We start from the raw sequence: 17427 nt of genomic DNA on the forward strand, positions 1-17427 counted from the left end.
TGTTGTTAACCAGTAGGTTATTAGTTTGTATTCTGCTACATCTGTTTAAGTGCTTATATGTTTGCTATCAGTTCAGTGATTTGATTGTCCTCAGGGGAATTCCGACTCTCCTTTTACTCGTTTTTAGATGATTTGTCTCTCAGATAGCCTGTCAGGCAAAATGAAGCAGTTTTATATTAAAAATTATTTTTGCAGTTTGTATTAAAAGGTGTTAAGATGCTTACTTAAAATGTGTGGTTATGTTGGACTGAGTTTTTTTATGGATTTACTTTGGAATAGAAATAAATGGCTTGAGTGGCTTCCATTTTTATAGGCATTGGCAAGTGTACTACACTTGGGATTTGAATGACCCGGGTTGTAGTTTTCAATATTACTGTATAACCTTGAGCAGTTTTACTTACCTTTTGAGCTTCAGTTCTCTCCTTCTCAATTTAGTATTCATTCTCCCTTCCTCATAGGACTGTTGCCTGGTTAAAGTGAGGTAATCGGTCTAATCATGTCTGTAAAGTGCTCCACAAATATGTTATTTGTGATGATGATGGAAAATGATGGTGTGTGGTGATGAGGTTTGGTCCCAGGGAAAACTGTCAAATTGGTGAATTTTGTCTTTGCATTTTCTTCTCAGTCTGAGTGACTCACCCCTTTTGAGAGGTGATTACAGGGTCCTGTGTCATGTTAGAGAAGGAGTTAGAGGTACTTATTTTAGTGACTTTTAGACTGTTAGCAGTTTTCAAAGTATAGTGGAATCCTATAGGAATTTGTTCACTTAAAAATGAAGAGATGTTTTGCAGCCTGCTATGTGTATAGGTATAAAGCGAGGCTACAGCAATAAACTTGATAAACATGATTGTTGCCTCATGGATTGGATATTAGTTGTTAAATTATATTTGGTAAATAAGTACAGGACCCATCTAGAGTAAGCAAGTCTTCTGGGACAAAACAAATCCCATCCTGCCCTCTTCCCTCCACCACTGTTTGAAATCTAACAAATTTTAGGTTAATATTCACTTTAAAATGTATATAAAATTGTATGCTGTGCTGTAGGAAAAGCAGTCTGGATTTAGGGGTAAAGATAACTTTGGTGCATAGTTCAGGCAAAAGCCAGACTAAGTGAGCTGTTAAAGTGTGGGGATTTGGGTTGTCAGAGGGCATTCTTGAGGGTCAAGGGCATTTGTGGCAAGCCAAAAACACACCCTAATCCCTTAAGAAAATTTGTAAAGCATTGATTTTAATGTTGCCCTCACTAAAGACTAGACTAAAATATATCAGCTTTGTGATAACTATTTTCTGGCTTTCTTCTGGATTTGTGGCTGCTCAAGATTGAAGTTGCTGGAAGTGTGGGCATTGGATCTGTGAGTGAGTCTTTTTAAAAGTAATTGTTTGTTTCTTTAGTCTAAGTGCTTACCATTTACTCTTTCCATCTGTGTATAGCATACTATTTCTTGGGTAATATGGTAAACTTCCTCATTAAGAAAAATTTAAATGTGCTGTCTACTCTTCACCACCCCAAATTGGACAGTTTGTAAATCAAATAGATAAGCATGTTTAAGACTTAAAGATTCTTGTGTAAATACCTAACAGCCGAAGCTCTTTACACACATGCTGCAAGCCTTTTAGACTTTCATGGGAAATAAACCTGTTTCTAAAATACATCTTGGTATTATTTCAAGTGAGGGCTTAAGACCAAGTGAAATATTTATTCATTTTGGGTTTGGTTTGATTTTGTTCCAGTTCGTTGGAGTTAGAAAAAGGGAAAATATGCTTGATTCCAGTTTATGTTCAGAAGTTAAATAATATTTAAGTTCAGGCTGTTGAAAAATTAACATAGTTCATTCTGGTTTTTGATTGGTTTGGTTTAAAGTAAAATCTGGATTTTAATAGAAGATAAAAAAGTTGTCTATTAAAATTAGTTCAAGAGGAATATGGATATTTGGAAGTGAAAATTTTAGATATCTAACAGATATTTGCATCAGAACCTTCTGTAAAATACTTGAAATTTTCAGTTTTGCTGAAAATAGAAAATTGATTTTAGGACCACAACCCCTGTGTGTTATTTTTATGGCATGGTCTTAAGCAAAGTAACTCAGGCTTCGAGTGAATAGACAGGTCTGAATCCTGTAGGTACACTTTGTTAAAGGGGTTACCTTGGGCAAGCTACCAAACCTTTTCAAACGCGGTAGTTTGTCCTGTTTGTTAAATAATTATCATGAGTATGTTACAAAGTTGTTGTAGGGAATAAATAGTATTGTGGTTCTTTCTCAAAGTATGGTAGCTAGAACTGCATTAATAATCATTTGGAGGGGTGCTTATTGAAAATACAGTTTTCTGAGCCCCATTGCACCTACTGAGTCTCTCTAGAGGTGAAATTCTAAAATTTTCATTTTTTGTCAACTCTCCCAGGTGATTCTTTTTTTTTCTTCTTTTTTGGTGAGGAAGATTAGCCCTGAGCTAACATCCACTGCTAATCTTCCTCTTTTTCCTGAGGAAAATTGGCCCTGTGCCCATCTTCCTCTATTTTATATGTCTTGCCACAGCATGACTTGATGAGCAGTGCGTAGGTCCACACCTTGGATCCAAACCTGTGAACCTTGGGCCGCTGAAGCAGAGCAGACGAATTTAACCCCTGGGCTCCCAGGTGATTCTTTTTATTTTATTATAGAGATTGGCACCTGAGCTAACAACTGTTGCCAATCTTTTTTTTTTTCTTTCTGCTTTTTCTCCCCAAGTCCCCCCAGTACATAGTTGTATATTTTGGTTTGGGTCCTTCTAGTTGTGGCACGTGGGACACCGCCTCAGCATGGCCTGACGAGTGGCGCCATGTCTGCACCCAGGATCCGAACCAGCAAAACCCTGGGCTGCCGCAGTGGAGTGCGAAAACTTAACCACTTGGCCATGGGCCTGGTCCCACCCCAGGTGATTCTTATATCCACTGTGAGTGGTGCTCACAAACTGTAAAACAGTACTCAAGGAATATGCTTAACATATATATTGATGTAAATTGAACTTCAGACCTCAGAGATGTCCCCTGCCCAGTTTTTATCCGTTACTGCATACTGATTCTTCCAAAAAACCAGAATTATTTGGAAAAGGGTTATGAAACAGAGTAATTCTCCTCCCTGTCAGTTAGTACACACGTGGCAAATTGGGTCATTTGTTTTGGCTGCCTCTTGTCGCCATGTTTTCAGTAAGCTCTTCTTTCTGTTTTACTTGGAAGGCCTTTCTATATGCCTTATCCCTGGGCATTTGTATCTCATCAGTGGCAAGCATAAGAAGCAGCAAAAGCACTGCTTAATTTAGCATCAAGTAGTCAGTTCCCAAATCCTAATAGTTCTGCTTAAGTGATTCTTACATAAATTCAGCAGCAAACATTGCTGAGCACCTGCATTGTGCTGAGTCCTGTACTAATAATAAGCACTAGGGAAATGTAAATGGTTCCGATAACGTCCGGCTTTCCTAAGAACTCTTAGTCAAGTGAGGGGCTCAGACTCTTAATAATTATGGAACATTGTGATAAGCAGTGTAGTAGGACACATACTGGTGGTAAAAGAGCATAGCAGAGCAGAACAAAGCTTTTTTCCTATTTCTACTGCCAATAATTCAAAGTTCAGAGAAACTGTAATTTATTGGGCACTCACTACATAGCATGTGCTTAAAAAAACTGCTTAACCTATGTCATTTCATCTTCACGACAACACTTTGAAGTAGCTGCCCTCTCCGTTTTATAGATATTAAGTGCTAGAATATGCCATTCAAGCCTTCGTATGACTTTAGAGCCTATATTACACCATTATGCCTCTCTCTAAGGACAAAAACTTCATTGGATTTTTTTTTCTTAAGGGGAATTTTATGGTTCTTCAGAATTGATGCTTGTTAGTCCCATTGGCATGGTATCTTCCTATGATTGAAAGTGTGGTGTTATTGTGTTGTCAAGGACTGGAGTCTTTTCTGTCTCATCTTTATCCTCTGCCACCCAGTGTTTTCCTTTCACTTTCCAAAAGTGATATACAGGGTAATGTGTCCAAAAGCCAGCCCCTGTGTGACATCTCTCCATTTTGTTTCCGCTGCCTCTCCTTTGGTTTACTCTTCCTGTCCCCAAAGGAAATTTAGTAATTCTGTGTTTTGTTTTTCCCAATCCTTTAGACAGAATCATGTGGAGATGAATGGTGTCTAAGGGAAAAGGACCTATTGGAAAGATTTTTATCACATCAAGGTTACATAGAAATTGCCTGAGAATTTTTATCATGCTGTTGATTGTTGGGGTTGATGTGACTGATCAGCTGCTTCGTAGGCATTCCCTTTCTTCTTCGCAGCTTTGCTCTAAGGGGTGCGTGCTTGCACTCCAGCGAGAGCTTCCACATCCCAGAGTAGAGCCCCTATTTCATGATGAGAATACGTTTATTTTAGAATTTGTCTAACTCTGATGCTGTGGACCTCAGTTCCTTTTTATTTCTTTTGCTTATTCATTTTTATGTTGTTTTCATGTTTCTAAGCTGTTCTGTTTATTTTGGGGAGAACATCTTGCTTTAATATAAGTTCCTTAGCCGGTTACTTAGAATAAAGAGTTGTTTGGATTTTGATTTAAAAACCTGAAAATTTGACAGTGGTCAGTGTTTCTCCCTCAGATGGTCTTAATCATGCCTGTAAATGAGGTTCTTTTTGGTTCTTTTGAGTAATTTATATAAGAATATTTTTCAGTAGAATGTTTGCCATGTTGTTGATAAACATCTGTAAAAATAGCAGTTATTTCTCTTCATTTCTCTTGGTGATAGAGAAACAGTAGGTAGTGCTGTTTTCCCTACTAATGCTATTGTTAGGTAAAAAGCTTCATGAAAATACTTTGTATTTTCCTTGTGGTTGCTGGTGGTACGCTGGTTTTTCTGGGCTTTTGTTACAGACTTTTTAAGTTTCTCTTATTTCTACGTGGGAATGTTATTCTTGAGCTAAAGGAAGATTTTATAGAGCCAGTCATTACTGCCTTTGCTGAGTTGGTATCAGTAGTATGGCTTATTAACATCTCCACCGCCTCTCAGGTAACAAGTGTTGCCATCGTTGCTTTTTCTCTGCTCTGAATCTTAAGAAACATCAAATTAAATGGCTAAAGTATGTTCAACTTTGAGATTTATCATTCATATAAAATTAGAGTGTCACTGTCAGATACCTCCTAAGCATTTAAACACAGCAGAAGTGGCCTTTTGGATTTTGGACACTCACTCCACACTCTGGATGTGGGCTCTGTTACACTGTAACATTTATTCATCCCAGGGTGGATTGGTCTGAGTGACTTCAAAAAACTTAAAAAATGGAACCACAAGGTGTTGCTTACAGGTAAAGTTCTGTGTTTGAGAGACAGAAAACTAGGCCACACATATAATTTTGGGATATGCCTAAGGCTTTTGTAAAAATTATATTCTATATTTAACAACCTTCAGTAGAAAGTGGTTCTTCTGTTGCATACCATTTTTCCGTTGCTTCCTGAGGGGTCTGTTGTGGTTTTTATATTTAGGATTTCTTTATTGGGGTGAAGAGTAGGGAATTTAGGGGGCTGGCTTTGTGGCTGAGTAGTTGGGTTCGTGTGCTCCACTTTGGCGGCCCAGGGTTTCTCCGGTTCAGATCCTGGGCGCAGACCTGGCACCGCTTGTTGGGCCATGCTGAGGCCACTTCCCACATAGTATGGCTAGAAGGACCTGCAACTAGAATATACAACTACATACTGGGGGCTTTAGAGAGAGGAAGAAGAAGGGGGGAAAAAAGATTGTCAACAGATGTTGGTTCAGGTGCCAGTCTTTAAAAAAAAAATGAGGCACATTTGTTACGATTTCTAGTTTTTCATGAGGACTTTGGTCTCTTAGTAGCAGTGTTTAACATACTGCTCTATTGCTAAGATCCAGAATTATTCAGTTTCTAGTAGCAAATGTTAAATTGTTTGAACATCAGAGAATCAGTTGTTTCCCATATGCTTTTGCATTGGAGTAAGTTTCAAAATCTAATGTTGCCAAAGTATCTTTGGAAATAAATAGCTCTTTAGTTATTCATAAGTGAATAATTGAGGCCTGAAAACTCTATAAGATTATTCATTTATTCTCTTACTTCTTATTACTCTGGAGCTGATCTTTTTATGTTATATTTTCAGAAACATTATCTCCTCTTTTGGTGCAGGTCATAGTGCATAAAGTTAGTCTTTCAGCTGTAGTAGGGAGGTTGTAAAATAGAGCAGAGGTGGCATGAGGCGAGTGAAGAGTTCTGCTACTTAGAGCTTTATGGTATTGGACAAATTAATTTCTCTTAGTTTTACTTTCCTCTTTTGCTTAGTAAACATAATATATCCCTACATTTAATATAAGTGTTAGAGTAGATGAAACAATGAATTGGAAAGTTCTTTGTACAGTGAAATTTTATACAGCTGTTATTTTATTGCTAAGTCTGCAAATTACAATGCCAAATGGTGACATGCTTTTCCTTGGCACACTAGCTGCTGACTGTCCCATGCATTGCTAATGCTCATGCCAAGTCATCCCCAGTGTTATCTTGCCATTCTTTACAGTGCTGCTAGTTCAGATCTCTGATGGAGCAGTCTGAAGAGCTTGATGATTTCTGAATAAAAGTTCCAGGATGTTTGAGGTAGAAAGCCTGAGACCCATTGTTCCTAGTATACCTAGGGATTTCATGTTAGCAGAGAATAGTAGTTCATAAGAGTTCTCAGGAGTCTCTCTTAACTGCTTGAAAGAGAATAGAGGAAATCTTTTAATTTCTGCTAAGATAGTGAGTAGTTTTGTACTAGATGTACAGGAGGGTGAAAGGATTGGTCCTTGTCCACATCCAATCACAGTTTAAAATTGAGGCCTCAAGAGTCTTTCTCAGTTATGGCATCTATAGGATTTATCTGTTTATCTTTCTACTCTGCTTTTAATATTTTTGCAGAATTATCTCATTTGTGCCTTTTCTCATATGCAAATCATGATGCTGGGTTAGACTTCCCAGGCTTACTAGTTGAGGTTGAAGAGACACTTAAATACCAGGATTGTGATGGATAGCTTTCATAGCTGGTTTTTGAAGCCCTAAAACTATTTTTATGAAATGTGAAGGTTTTTTAAAGAAATGCAGCCTGAGGAGGCAAGTGGGGAAAGTCATTACATGTACTTATCATTGCTTAAGTTCTCTTATGGGAGCAAATACAAAGCTGTGACTCCTGTTTTTTTTAATTGAAATATGATTACATAGTAGAAAAGGATAATTTTTGGTTATACTCCAAATGGCTTTTGTTTTCAATTAAAATTGTGATGTACAACAGCCATTCTTAAAAACTAATTGTCTTAATTTAAAAATAATGTTTTGTTTTGTGAATTAGACCTGTGAGATTTTGCAAGCAAGCAACTTGTTCAGTGGAATTATTAATTCATAGATCATCAAATTTTCTTTTTTTTATGATTTGGTTTTGATTTGGATGATCTAGGGAAGAGTCAGACTTTGAAATCACCTCTGCTTTTTATTTTCTTTGGGACAGTGGATTGTAAGAAAATGTTTTCAGTCCCTTGGATTTTAACCTTTCTGGATTTAACCTTTCTAGATCTCTTCATTTAGAGTTTAAGTTCAGAAGACTGTGATTCTGTCTTTAGGAGTACCATAATACAGGTAAAGATAGGTTTATTTTACAAGTGAAGAAGAAAATAACTTATAGTAAGATTTGTAGTTAACCTGAAAAGTTGTAGTTAAGATTAACGTGGTCAGAAATGAAAGTAATATGGAACATATTTTGGGAGTGGAGCATGATGATTTAGAACTCAGATTAAACTAGGTGCTTAGCAGATATATTTAAGATTAATTTTACTAGGAAGTGAGATGTGAAGGGACCATTTGAACGCTTTGAGAACTGCTGTATATGTGTTGGCTTGTACTGGTGTTTGTGTGCATTTAAAGTGTATGTAATACTGTTGTAAATAAAAATGGTGGTATTGACAAGATTTGAGTTATTCTTTCTACAAATAGTGTTGAATTTGTGCTAACTAAATTATACCTGTTTGAGTGTTTCACCTTGGAATTAAAGACATAGGTGTTCAAGATAGCTGGCCATGATGTAGTATAGACTGCTTATAATTCACCTAGCTATGTTATGTAGGAATCATTCACTCTTTTTGTATCTGTCATAAAGGCTGTCTTACAAGCAAGAAAGTTCATCAGTCACAGATATTGCTTACTGGCTTTTGTCTATATTAATACCTCTGTGAACTTAAATGACTATCATTATTGGTAATAATATGCCACTGACATTTGGATATTCATTTATCTGGCGATTTTATGTTTGGTAGGGGAAAAACACTCAAGCCATTGCAAAATTAGGTTATTTTATATGTATATTTCCTTTCCTTTCCTTTTTTTTTTTTTTTTTTTTTGCTGAGGAAGATTAGCCCTGAGCTAACATCTGTTGCCAGTCCTCCTCTTTATTTGCTTGAGGAAGGTTAGCCCTGAGCTAATATCTGTGCCAGTCTTCCTCTACTTTATATGTGGGTCGCCACCATAGCATGGCTGATGAGTGGTGTAGGTCCTCACCCAGGATCTGAACCTGTGAACTTGGGCTGCTGAAGCGGAGCATGCTAAACGTAATCCCTAGAGCATGGGGCCAATCCCCAGGTTATTATATTTTTGATCTTTTTATATGTGACATACAAATGAATACTTCATAATTTTGGCTTGGTATCTAGAGTTAAATATTACATTTTTTTTTCTTTTATTAGGTTAGTGTGAATTCAGTTAGCATCTTAAAAATAAAATTGATATAATGGAAAAGTAATGGGGTAAAAAGTGTGGTTTAGTCAGTGGACCTAAGGACTTACCATTGTACTGAGAATTAGTTTTAGATTTGTCAGGGAAGAGAGAAGCAGCACAAATCATAATTGCTATTTCACAATGATTGTAGTCGCTAGAATCTGTGTGTATTCTGAAATCAATAAAAGAACAACTTAAAGCTCTTTAACATGAGGTGCTAGAATAGTTTAGAGTAGTTTAAGAATTCAGAGAACAAGATGATTGTGAACTGTCTCTAGTCAAGTAGGAGGTGGCTCTTGAGCTTGAATTGAAGAGAATCTTTAGGTTGTTATGGGGGGAGAAGAGGAAGGCAAAAAAAGGTAAGGAGAGGGCCATGAGTGGGCAGAGACCCCACAGCCAGTTAGCTACTTCTGAGTGAGGCTCGGTTCAGAATGGGTTTGATTTTTCTTAAGTTTTACATCGCTTACTCCCAAATTAACATTTTTTCTCCTGTTCCTATTCCTCATCTGACCTTTCTCTGAGAGGTATTCCACTATTTTCTTAAAAAGAAATAAGATATGGAGAAGTGAAAACTTAAAGTGTTACCTGCCTAAAGGCAGAGTGGTCTGAATAGAGTCAGCGTGTTGAGACATTTTTAGTTGCACATATTTTATTTTGAAGAAAAGTAAGGAAGCCTCGAGGAAAGAACTAGAGCCTTTAGAGTTGGACAGATAAGGATTCAAACCCTGGTGGGACCACCATTCTCTTTTTTGACCTAGGGCAAGTTTAATATTCTTCCCATTATGTTTAATATGGGAACAGTACTATCTACTTCATGGGGTTGTTATTTTCATTAAATGAAGTCACATATATAAACTAAACATAGTGCCTGGTCTATAGAACGACTGAATATATGGTGGTTAAAAAAATTACTTTTAATTGAAACAAATAGTTGCAGTAATTCTATATGATAAACTAAAGTGAGCATCTAAAAATAATTCATAGTACGGAGTATAGTTTACTGTATACTTTGGCAGTTTTCTCTGTTTAATTCTTTATGGTTCTCATTTTTCTATCCCTTCTTTCTTTTAGGAGACAAGGATGGCAGCAAGGTGACCACAGTGGTGGCAACTCCTGGGCAGGGTCCAGACAGGCCACAAGAAGTCAGCTATACAGACACTAAAGTGATTGGAAATGGGTCATTTGGCGTGGTATATCAAGCCAAACTTTGTGATTCAGGAGAACTGGTTGCCATCAAGAAAGTATTGCAGGACAAGAGGTTTAAGGTAAGACTTTTGCTGTTGCATATGTTTTGTTGCTGTCAATACGTGTAAATGATTATTTTTTTCAATAGTTTCTTTTTGCTTCAAATTTCATTTATTGTGCACATTTTTGTTCAGCTCAATTATTGTAGTGACTTTATTTTCTGTTGTGTATTCTGTAGAGATAAAATTTACTGAAAGGGCTGGCCTGGTTGTGTAGCAGTTAAGTTTGCACGTTCTACTTCGGTGGCCTGGGATTTACTGGTTCGGATCCTGGGCGTGGACCTGTGCCCCACTTATCAAGCTATGCTGTGGCAGGGTCCCACATATAAAGCAGAGAAAGATGGGCACAGATATTAGCTCAGGGCCAGTCTTCCTCAGCAAAAAGAGGCATTTTAAAGAAACATTTTAAAGAAATTTTTTTTAAAAATTCTAAAGTTTTTATCCTCAGTTCTCATTCTCTTTCCCAAGTACTGGTCTCATATTGCCAAATGCCCATTAGATCTTGATATCTGAATGTTGCGCTATCTCAAATTGGCAAGGCTTCTTATCGAACTCTGACTTAACTTTTAAGACACAACGAAAATCCTTTCTCTTGGTTATCACTCCTTTTTGCTTTTTCCTTCTAATGGTTTTATCATTCACCTTGTTGTTCAGATTCTTCCATTCTCTCATACCTCATATCCAATTATTGTCAAACTGGGTTGATTTTTTTTTCTTATATTCCTCACTGCCTTGTTGGTTTATCCCTTCTTTCCTTTTCTCATCGCTACTATTCTAGTCAGGCCCTTGTCATCATTTGGCTTAGCCACTAATAGAACACTGCCTCTGATCTTCTCACTTTGAATCCCTTCTGCATACCAGCACAAGAATAAATTGCATAGGTCAGTTTGATCATGTTGTTTGTCCTGCACACAAATCTTCTATCCTCATGGTCTAGAAAATAAAGGCTACCCAGTTCAGTTGTGCATTCAGGAGCTTCCATTACCTTATTTCCAAATACTCAGCTTTCCAAACCTTCTATGTCACTATCCTTGAATATTTTGGTTTTTATGGCGTCTCTGCTTTTATTCAGCTTCCCTTCTGTCACTCCCATTCTCTTGCTCTCTAAATCCTGTATATGCATAAAGACCCATATCAGATTCTTCCTTTATGAAATTTCCCAGATGATTCCACTAGCCATATGGATCTTGCTATTCTAAATTCCTTGAACACTTATTGTCCATAAACTAGGAAATTCCACTATTTTTCATGACAAGGGTCTCCTGGGTACCCACACATGCAGTGTTTTTTTGGATTAGTTGTTGATGATAGTGAATACTTATCAAATCCTTATTATATGCTCTGTGATCTACTGAGGTTTTTACATGAGTAGTTTTATTTGAGCCTTACCCTTAGTTTTGTGAGATCGGTACTGTTATTATTCAGATAAGGAAACGTGGCAGAAACAGATTATAAATTAACTTGTCTGTGGTCACACAGTTAGCAAGTGGATAGATGGGCAAGTATTTGAATCCAAGCAATTTGACTCCAGAGTGCTTTATTACATTTTATCATTGTTGTATCAAACCCATATATTCTGTTCAGAAGGTGTTTGAGTGAGTTCTTCTTTTCCTTGCTTTTTTTTTTAATTTTAATTTTTCCTTTTGGCATAGTTAGGTTATTCATTTGAAATATAGTTTAGTTCTTCTGTTTCTGTGTGTATCCCTTCTTAGAATTTTACTCACACGTTTTTTTACTTACAAAAAATTATTTATATTTTCAGTCTGTGAAACAGTAACATGGTTCCAAAAGTCAGAAATGTACAAGTGTCATTCCTTTCTATTCCCTCTGTCTTGTTTCCACTCACTCCCTGTAGATAGCCAGTCTCATTATGTGCTGGTTCATTTTTTCTGAGTTTCTTTTGCACAAGTGAGCTGTTATGTGTAATTTTCTTTTCTTGTCTTTTACAAAAAAGGTAAAATATTGGAGGTGCTCTTTTGTACTTTGCTTTTTCTTTTAACTATAGTTCCTGGAAGTCATTGCATATCAGTTCAGAGATTTTTTTACATTCTTTTTACAGCTTCATAGTATTTCAAAGTTCATTCAACCGTTTTTCTAAGTAAAGATATTTAATTTCTTTTCAAAATTTTGTAATCTCCAACAGTGGCGTTATGAAAAACCTTGTGCATATGTATTTTTTTGATGCATTATTTTCGGGGTAAATTAAGAGAAGTAGGACTGCTGAGTCAAAACATGAACACATATATAATTTTGTTTGATACTGCTAAATTCCCCTCCATAAGGCTTGTACCAGTTTGCATTCTCTCCAGTAATATATGAGTACCTATTTCTCCACAGCTTTGACAGCATACATTGCTTTACTTTTTCAGTTTTTACCAATCTGGTGAGAAATGGTATCTCGTAGTTTTAATTTACAATCTTATTATTATGAATGTAGTTTAGCATCTTTTCATCTGTTTCAGGTTCATTTTATTTGTTTTTGTTATTTTGTTGTTTGTTTTCCTTATAAAGCCTTTTTTTACAGAAAGCCTTTTCATCACATTAAAGGGGAATTTATCCATGTTTTCTTACAGTAGTTGTAAGATTTCAGTTTTTACATTTAGATCGCTGATCCATTTGAAGTTCCTTCCTTTGTATGGTGTTTATTCCTATGTATGGTATGAGTTACTGATCTAATTTTATCCTTTCTAATCATTAACCTTTGTCTCAGTGCAATTGATTAAAAGGTCTGTTTTTGTTCCAGTGATTTGAGATGCTGTTGTTATTATATGCTGAATTTCTGCACGTACTTGGTCTATTTCTGGGCTTTTCCATTCTCTTCCATTAGGTCAATTGCATATTCCTATGTCACTACCACACGGTTTTAATTATAGAGCTTTATAGTATGTTTTAATGTCTGATAAGGCTAATCTACCCTTGTAGCTTTTCTTTTTTGTTTTTTTCTGGCTATTCTTGGATGGTTTTTTTTTTCCATATGAACTTTGGTATCAATTTGGGTAACTCCATAAAAAATCTTGTTGATATTTTTAATTGGAATTTCATTAACTTTATAAATTAACTTAGAGAGCACTGACCTGTTTGTGATGTTGAATTATCTTGCCCCAGAATAAGAGATAATCTTTCCGTATGTTTAAGTGTATTTCAAAATACACTTTTGTGTATTTCAGGAATTTTACTTATATAGGCTTTTGGCATTTCTTGTTAGGTTTATTCCAAGTATTTTATTGCTATCTCATAGTTTTGTTTTTGTTTTTCTTTTTTTCTCCTACAAGCTAAAAAGTGGCAGGCTGCCTTACACCAAGCTCAGTTCTTTCCACTGAGACACCTTTCCTTTGTAGAACTTGTGTTCTTTGTTCTCCTTGCTTAAATGTTAACTCTTTTCCAAAAAGTAAAACTTGATGTATTGATCAGTTCATTCCTTTTGATTATCATAAAATAGTAGAAAATTTTCTGACAACCTAAAATTCTATAGTTTCACATCTGTGAATTACATAGCTGCTGCTTAGAATTGTATTAAATAATTATGTATTTCCAGGAAAAGGTTGGCATAGGGTCTTCTCCTTGCCAAATTAAATAAACCAACTTGCTGAGCCTGCTAGTGTCAGTGAGATGCAGTTTGTTTTTGTGAAAAAAAAACAAGAAGAGAAACAATGGTCAGAAATAAAAAGAAAACCAAGAGTATTTATCCCTGCGTCAGTAGTCATGTAAACTACCTTTAAGACACTGAGCTCTTTAAAGGAATTTCTGGTGTTACAAGCTTCATTCCAGCAGTGTTTGACCTACAATCTGAATGCCTTTTTTCCTCTGTGACCCATCATACTGTGGCATATTACTTAAATTAAACTAGAATTAAACTACCTCACTTGGCCAGTTTGTAAATACTTGTGATAGAAAATGCTACTGTGGTGTAAAGTCCAGCTAGGTACCTTATGTAGGAGACCTTTGATATTAGAGCAGGGAGAAAATTGATCAATCCCAAAAGCTACTGATTGTTGTTGAGGCTGGCTTTTCCAAAATGAAAATCAGTAAGTTGCGTTTTTAATTAATTAGTGATCTCAGCTTCATTAACTATTAATTTAGGTTCTCCTTTGAACTAAGTCATAGGTTTCAGGTCTCCTGCTTGGTTTCACTTGTTCTGTGGTTGGGACGTTGGGGTGGAGATGTGAAGTGTAACTGTTGTTCTGTTGTGAATGTAGAGTGAATAGAGCCCTACTTTTAGTATATTCTGTTTTGGAGAGTGAGGGGAGATAATGTCTGGTTTTGATCCTTAGGGATATGATTATTCTCTGCATGATGTTCTGGAGACAGCATAGGAGAAAGAAGACCGTGGTCCACTCTTAGTAGCTTTGTAACTTGAGTGTATTCATTAACTTTATGAGCCTCAGTTTCATCATCTGTAAAATGGGGATGCTACTGCTATAGCAATGCCCCAGCCTAATGTTTGGCACATAAAAGAGCTCAGATATTATTGTGCTCCTTTTTTTCCTCCAGTGTTCTGTGAATCACGTGAAACTGTATCATGAGAACGTTTTCTAAATTTTAAAACTCTTTATAACGAAGTTCTATTGTTTTTATTTTTAGGCATCTGAATTAGTACAAACTGCTATTCACTTTAGATTTTTTCCTGTTTAATTTTCTCTTAAATTTGGTAATCCTCTTTTCAGGCACCTTATTATTTGCATTTATATAGCTGTCCTTAAGTTATTTGTGTAAAATCTGTTTCCTGATAAAACTGACAGACAACTTGAGAGAAATAGTAATCTTTAGTTATGCCATATGGAGCTATGTTGTTTGGGTCACAGAAACTTGTAGTTGTCAAGTGGAAACTAAAAACCAGTTCTTAACCTCTGTAGAGAAGAGAGGGAAGGACAGAGGAAGGTTGGGTAGGAAAAGTCTTACACTGCAGTGCAGCTCTGAGAAAGTTACAGCAAAACCAATGGGGAATCCTCAACCCAAGGTAGAGTCATCAGACGAGTTCATAGAGTCATCAGAGGAGTTCAATGTCTCCTGGGAAAAGGGCTCCATTAAATATGTCCATCATGCTCAGTCATTGGCTGGGAAGAGCCCATGGGAAGCTTGGCTTGGCCCCAACAAGAGAATAGTTTTGAGAGCTCAGTAGCTGGAACCATTGGTCATTGTTGTTCCCTGCAGTGGGAGATCTGAGAGGCACGTTTTCATAGTTGCCATACTAAGCTTCTTAAGGATACAGACTGTTTTATGCTACTTTCCCAAGTGCCTAGGTAGGGTAACTGGTAAAATACTTTTAAAAATTAGAATTTTCAGAGACTGTACAGAGGTTGGTGTGGAAGGGTTCTATTGATTTTGCTCTTAAAATTATATATAGGTTTATTGCCTCCATTGTTCAAGAGAGAAAAAAAATGGAAACATGATATATGTGATCCTGAATGTCCTCTTTCTGGCCTTCAGTGGCTTGAATGGCTTGAGAGAAGAAGTAAAACTTAATATAAAGCATAATGTGCCTTTTAAGTTTTCACTTTTTCTTTTAACTTTACTATTCTTCAGTGTTTATACTTTTTCAAATTCCTGTGTATCTGTGGTAAGTTACAAAGAAGTGTTTAGCATTAGTTGTTAGATTTGCCCATTTGACTAGTTTCATGAAAGCCTTTTTAATTTTTGTGGATGGTCAGCTGCTTGAATCTTTTTAAAAGAGCTTATTGAGATATAATTCTACACCATAAGTTTTAGCCATTAAAGTATGCACTTCATTGGTTTTAGTATACTCCCAGAGTTGTGCAGCTATCACTGCTGTCTAATTACAGAGTATTTTCGTAACCTCAAAAAGAAACTCTGTACCTTTTCAGTCACTTCCCATCCTCCCCTTCCCTCAGGCCCTGGCAACCACTAATCTACTTTCTGTCTGTGTGGACAAATCCATTCTGGACACTTCATATAAAAGGAATCATGATATGTGACCTTTTTGTGTCTGGCTTCTTTCACTTAGAATAGTATTTTCTAGGTTCATCTGTGTTGTACCATGTCTCAGTACTTCAGTCTTTTTTATGGAGAATAATACGCCATTGTATGGTTATGCCCACATTTTGTTTATTCATTCATCAGTTGATGAAGATTTGAATGTTTCCTCCTTTTGACTGTTATGTTTCTTTTCTTTTCTTTTTTTTTTTTTGAGGAAGATTAGCCCTGAGCTAACTACTGCCAGTCCTGCTCTTTTTGCTGAGGAAGCCTGGCCCTGAGCTAACATCCATGCCCATCTTCCTCTACTTTATATATGGGACGCCTACCACAGTGTGGCGTGCCAAGCGGTGCCATGTCCACACCTGGGATCCAAACCGGCGAACCCCTGGCTGCTGAGAAGCGGAGTGTGTGAAATTAACTGCTGCGCCACCAGGCTAGCCCCCCTTTTGACTGTTATGAATGATGCTGCTCTGAACATTCACATACAATTTTTTGTGGGGACTTCTTTTCACTTCTCTTCAGTTATACCTAGAAGTATGGTGGATCATACTGTGACTCTGATTAACATTTTGAGGAAGTGCTAACCTGTTTTCCAAAGCATCTGTGCCGTTTTACAATCCCATAAGCAGTGTGTATGAGCATTGCAACTACTCCACATCATCACTCATACTTGTTATTGTCCTGTTTTTGATTATACCTATCTTAGAATGAAATGGTGTCTCCTTGTCTTGATTTGCATTTCCTGATGGTTAATGAGGTTGAGCATCTTTTCATGTGTTTATTGACTGTCTGTGTTCTTTGGAAAAATGTCTGTAGAATTCCTTTGCCTACTAAAATTTTTTTAATTCAAAAATTTTCTTTTTTTAATTAACAGACTATCTTTTGAGCAGTTTTAGTTTTATAGAAAAATGAGTGGAAAGTACAGTGTTCCCATATATACTCCCCTCCTCCTCAGTTTCCCCCGGTATTAACGTTTTGTATTAATGTAGATTTGTTACACTTGAACCAATATTGAGACATTATTAGTAATTAAAATCTGTAGTTTGCATTATGGTTGTATCAGTCTTTGTATTGTATAATCTGTGGGTTTTGACAAACATATAATGACATGTATCCATCATTACAGTGTCATACAGAATAATTTAACTGCCCTAAAAATTCCCTGTGCTCCACCTATTCGTTCTTACTTAGCCCTCAACCCTTGGCAACCATTGTTTTGTTGTTTTTTTTTTTTCTTCACTGTTTCCATAGTTTTGCCTCTTCTAGAGTGTCATATAGTTGAAATCACACAGTATATAGCCTTTGCAGATTGGCTTTTTTCGTTTAGCAGTGTGCATTTAATGTGCCTGCATATCTTTTTGTGGCATGATAGCTCATTTCTTTTTAGCACTGAATAATATTTCATTGTATGCATGTACTACAGTTTGTTTATCCATTCACTTATTGAAGGGCATCTTGGTTGCTTTTAAGTTTTGACAGTTACGAATAA

General features: G+C 36.4%; 1 protein-coding gene across 7 annotated transcripts in view; it reads left to right on the plus strand.

The window, feature by feature from the left end:
- The window catches only part of GSK3B (glycogen synthase kinase 3 beta), a 203045-nt gene that overhangs the window by 56952 nt on the left and 128666 nt on the right, over positions 1-17427 (plus strand). For all 7 annotated transcript variants that reach the window (XM_070243736.1, XM_001502477.5, XM_070243737.1 and 4 more), the window contains exon 2: positions 9832-10025. In XM_070243736.1, the coding sequence (XP_070099837.1) occupies positions 9832-10025 (194 nt within the window). The remainder of the gene's footprint in view (positions 1-9831; positions 10026-17427) is intronic.

The sequence above is a fragment of the Equus caballus genome, chromosome 19 (genome assembly GCF_041296265.1).
Source record: "Equus caballus isolate H_3958 breed thoroughbred chromosome 19, TB-T2T, whole genome shotgun sequence".
In the NCBI taxonomy this organism is placed as follows: Eukaryota; Metazoa; Chordata; class Mammalia; order Perissodactyla; family Equidae; genus Equus; species Equus caballus.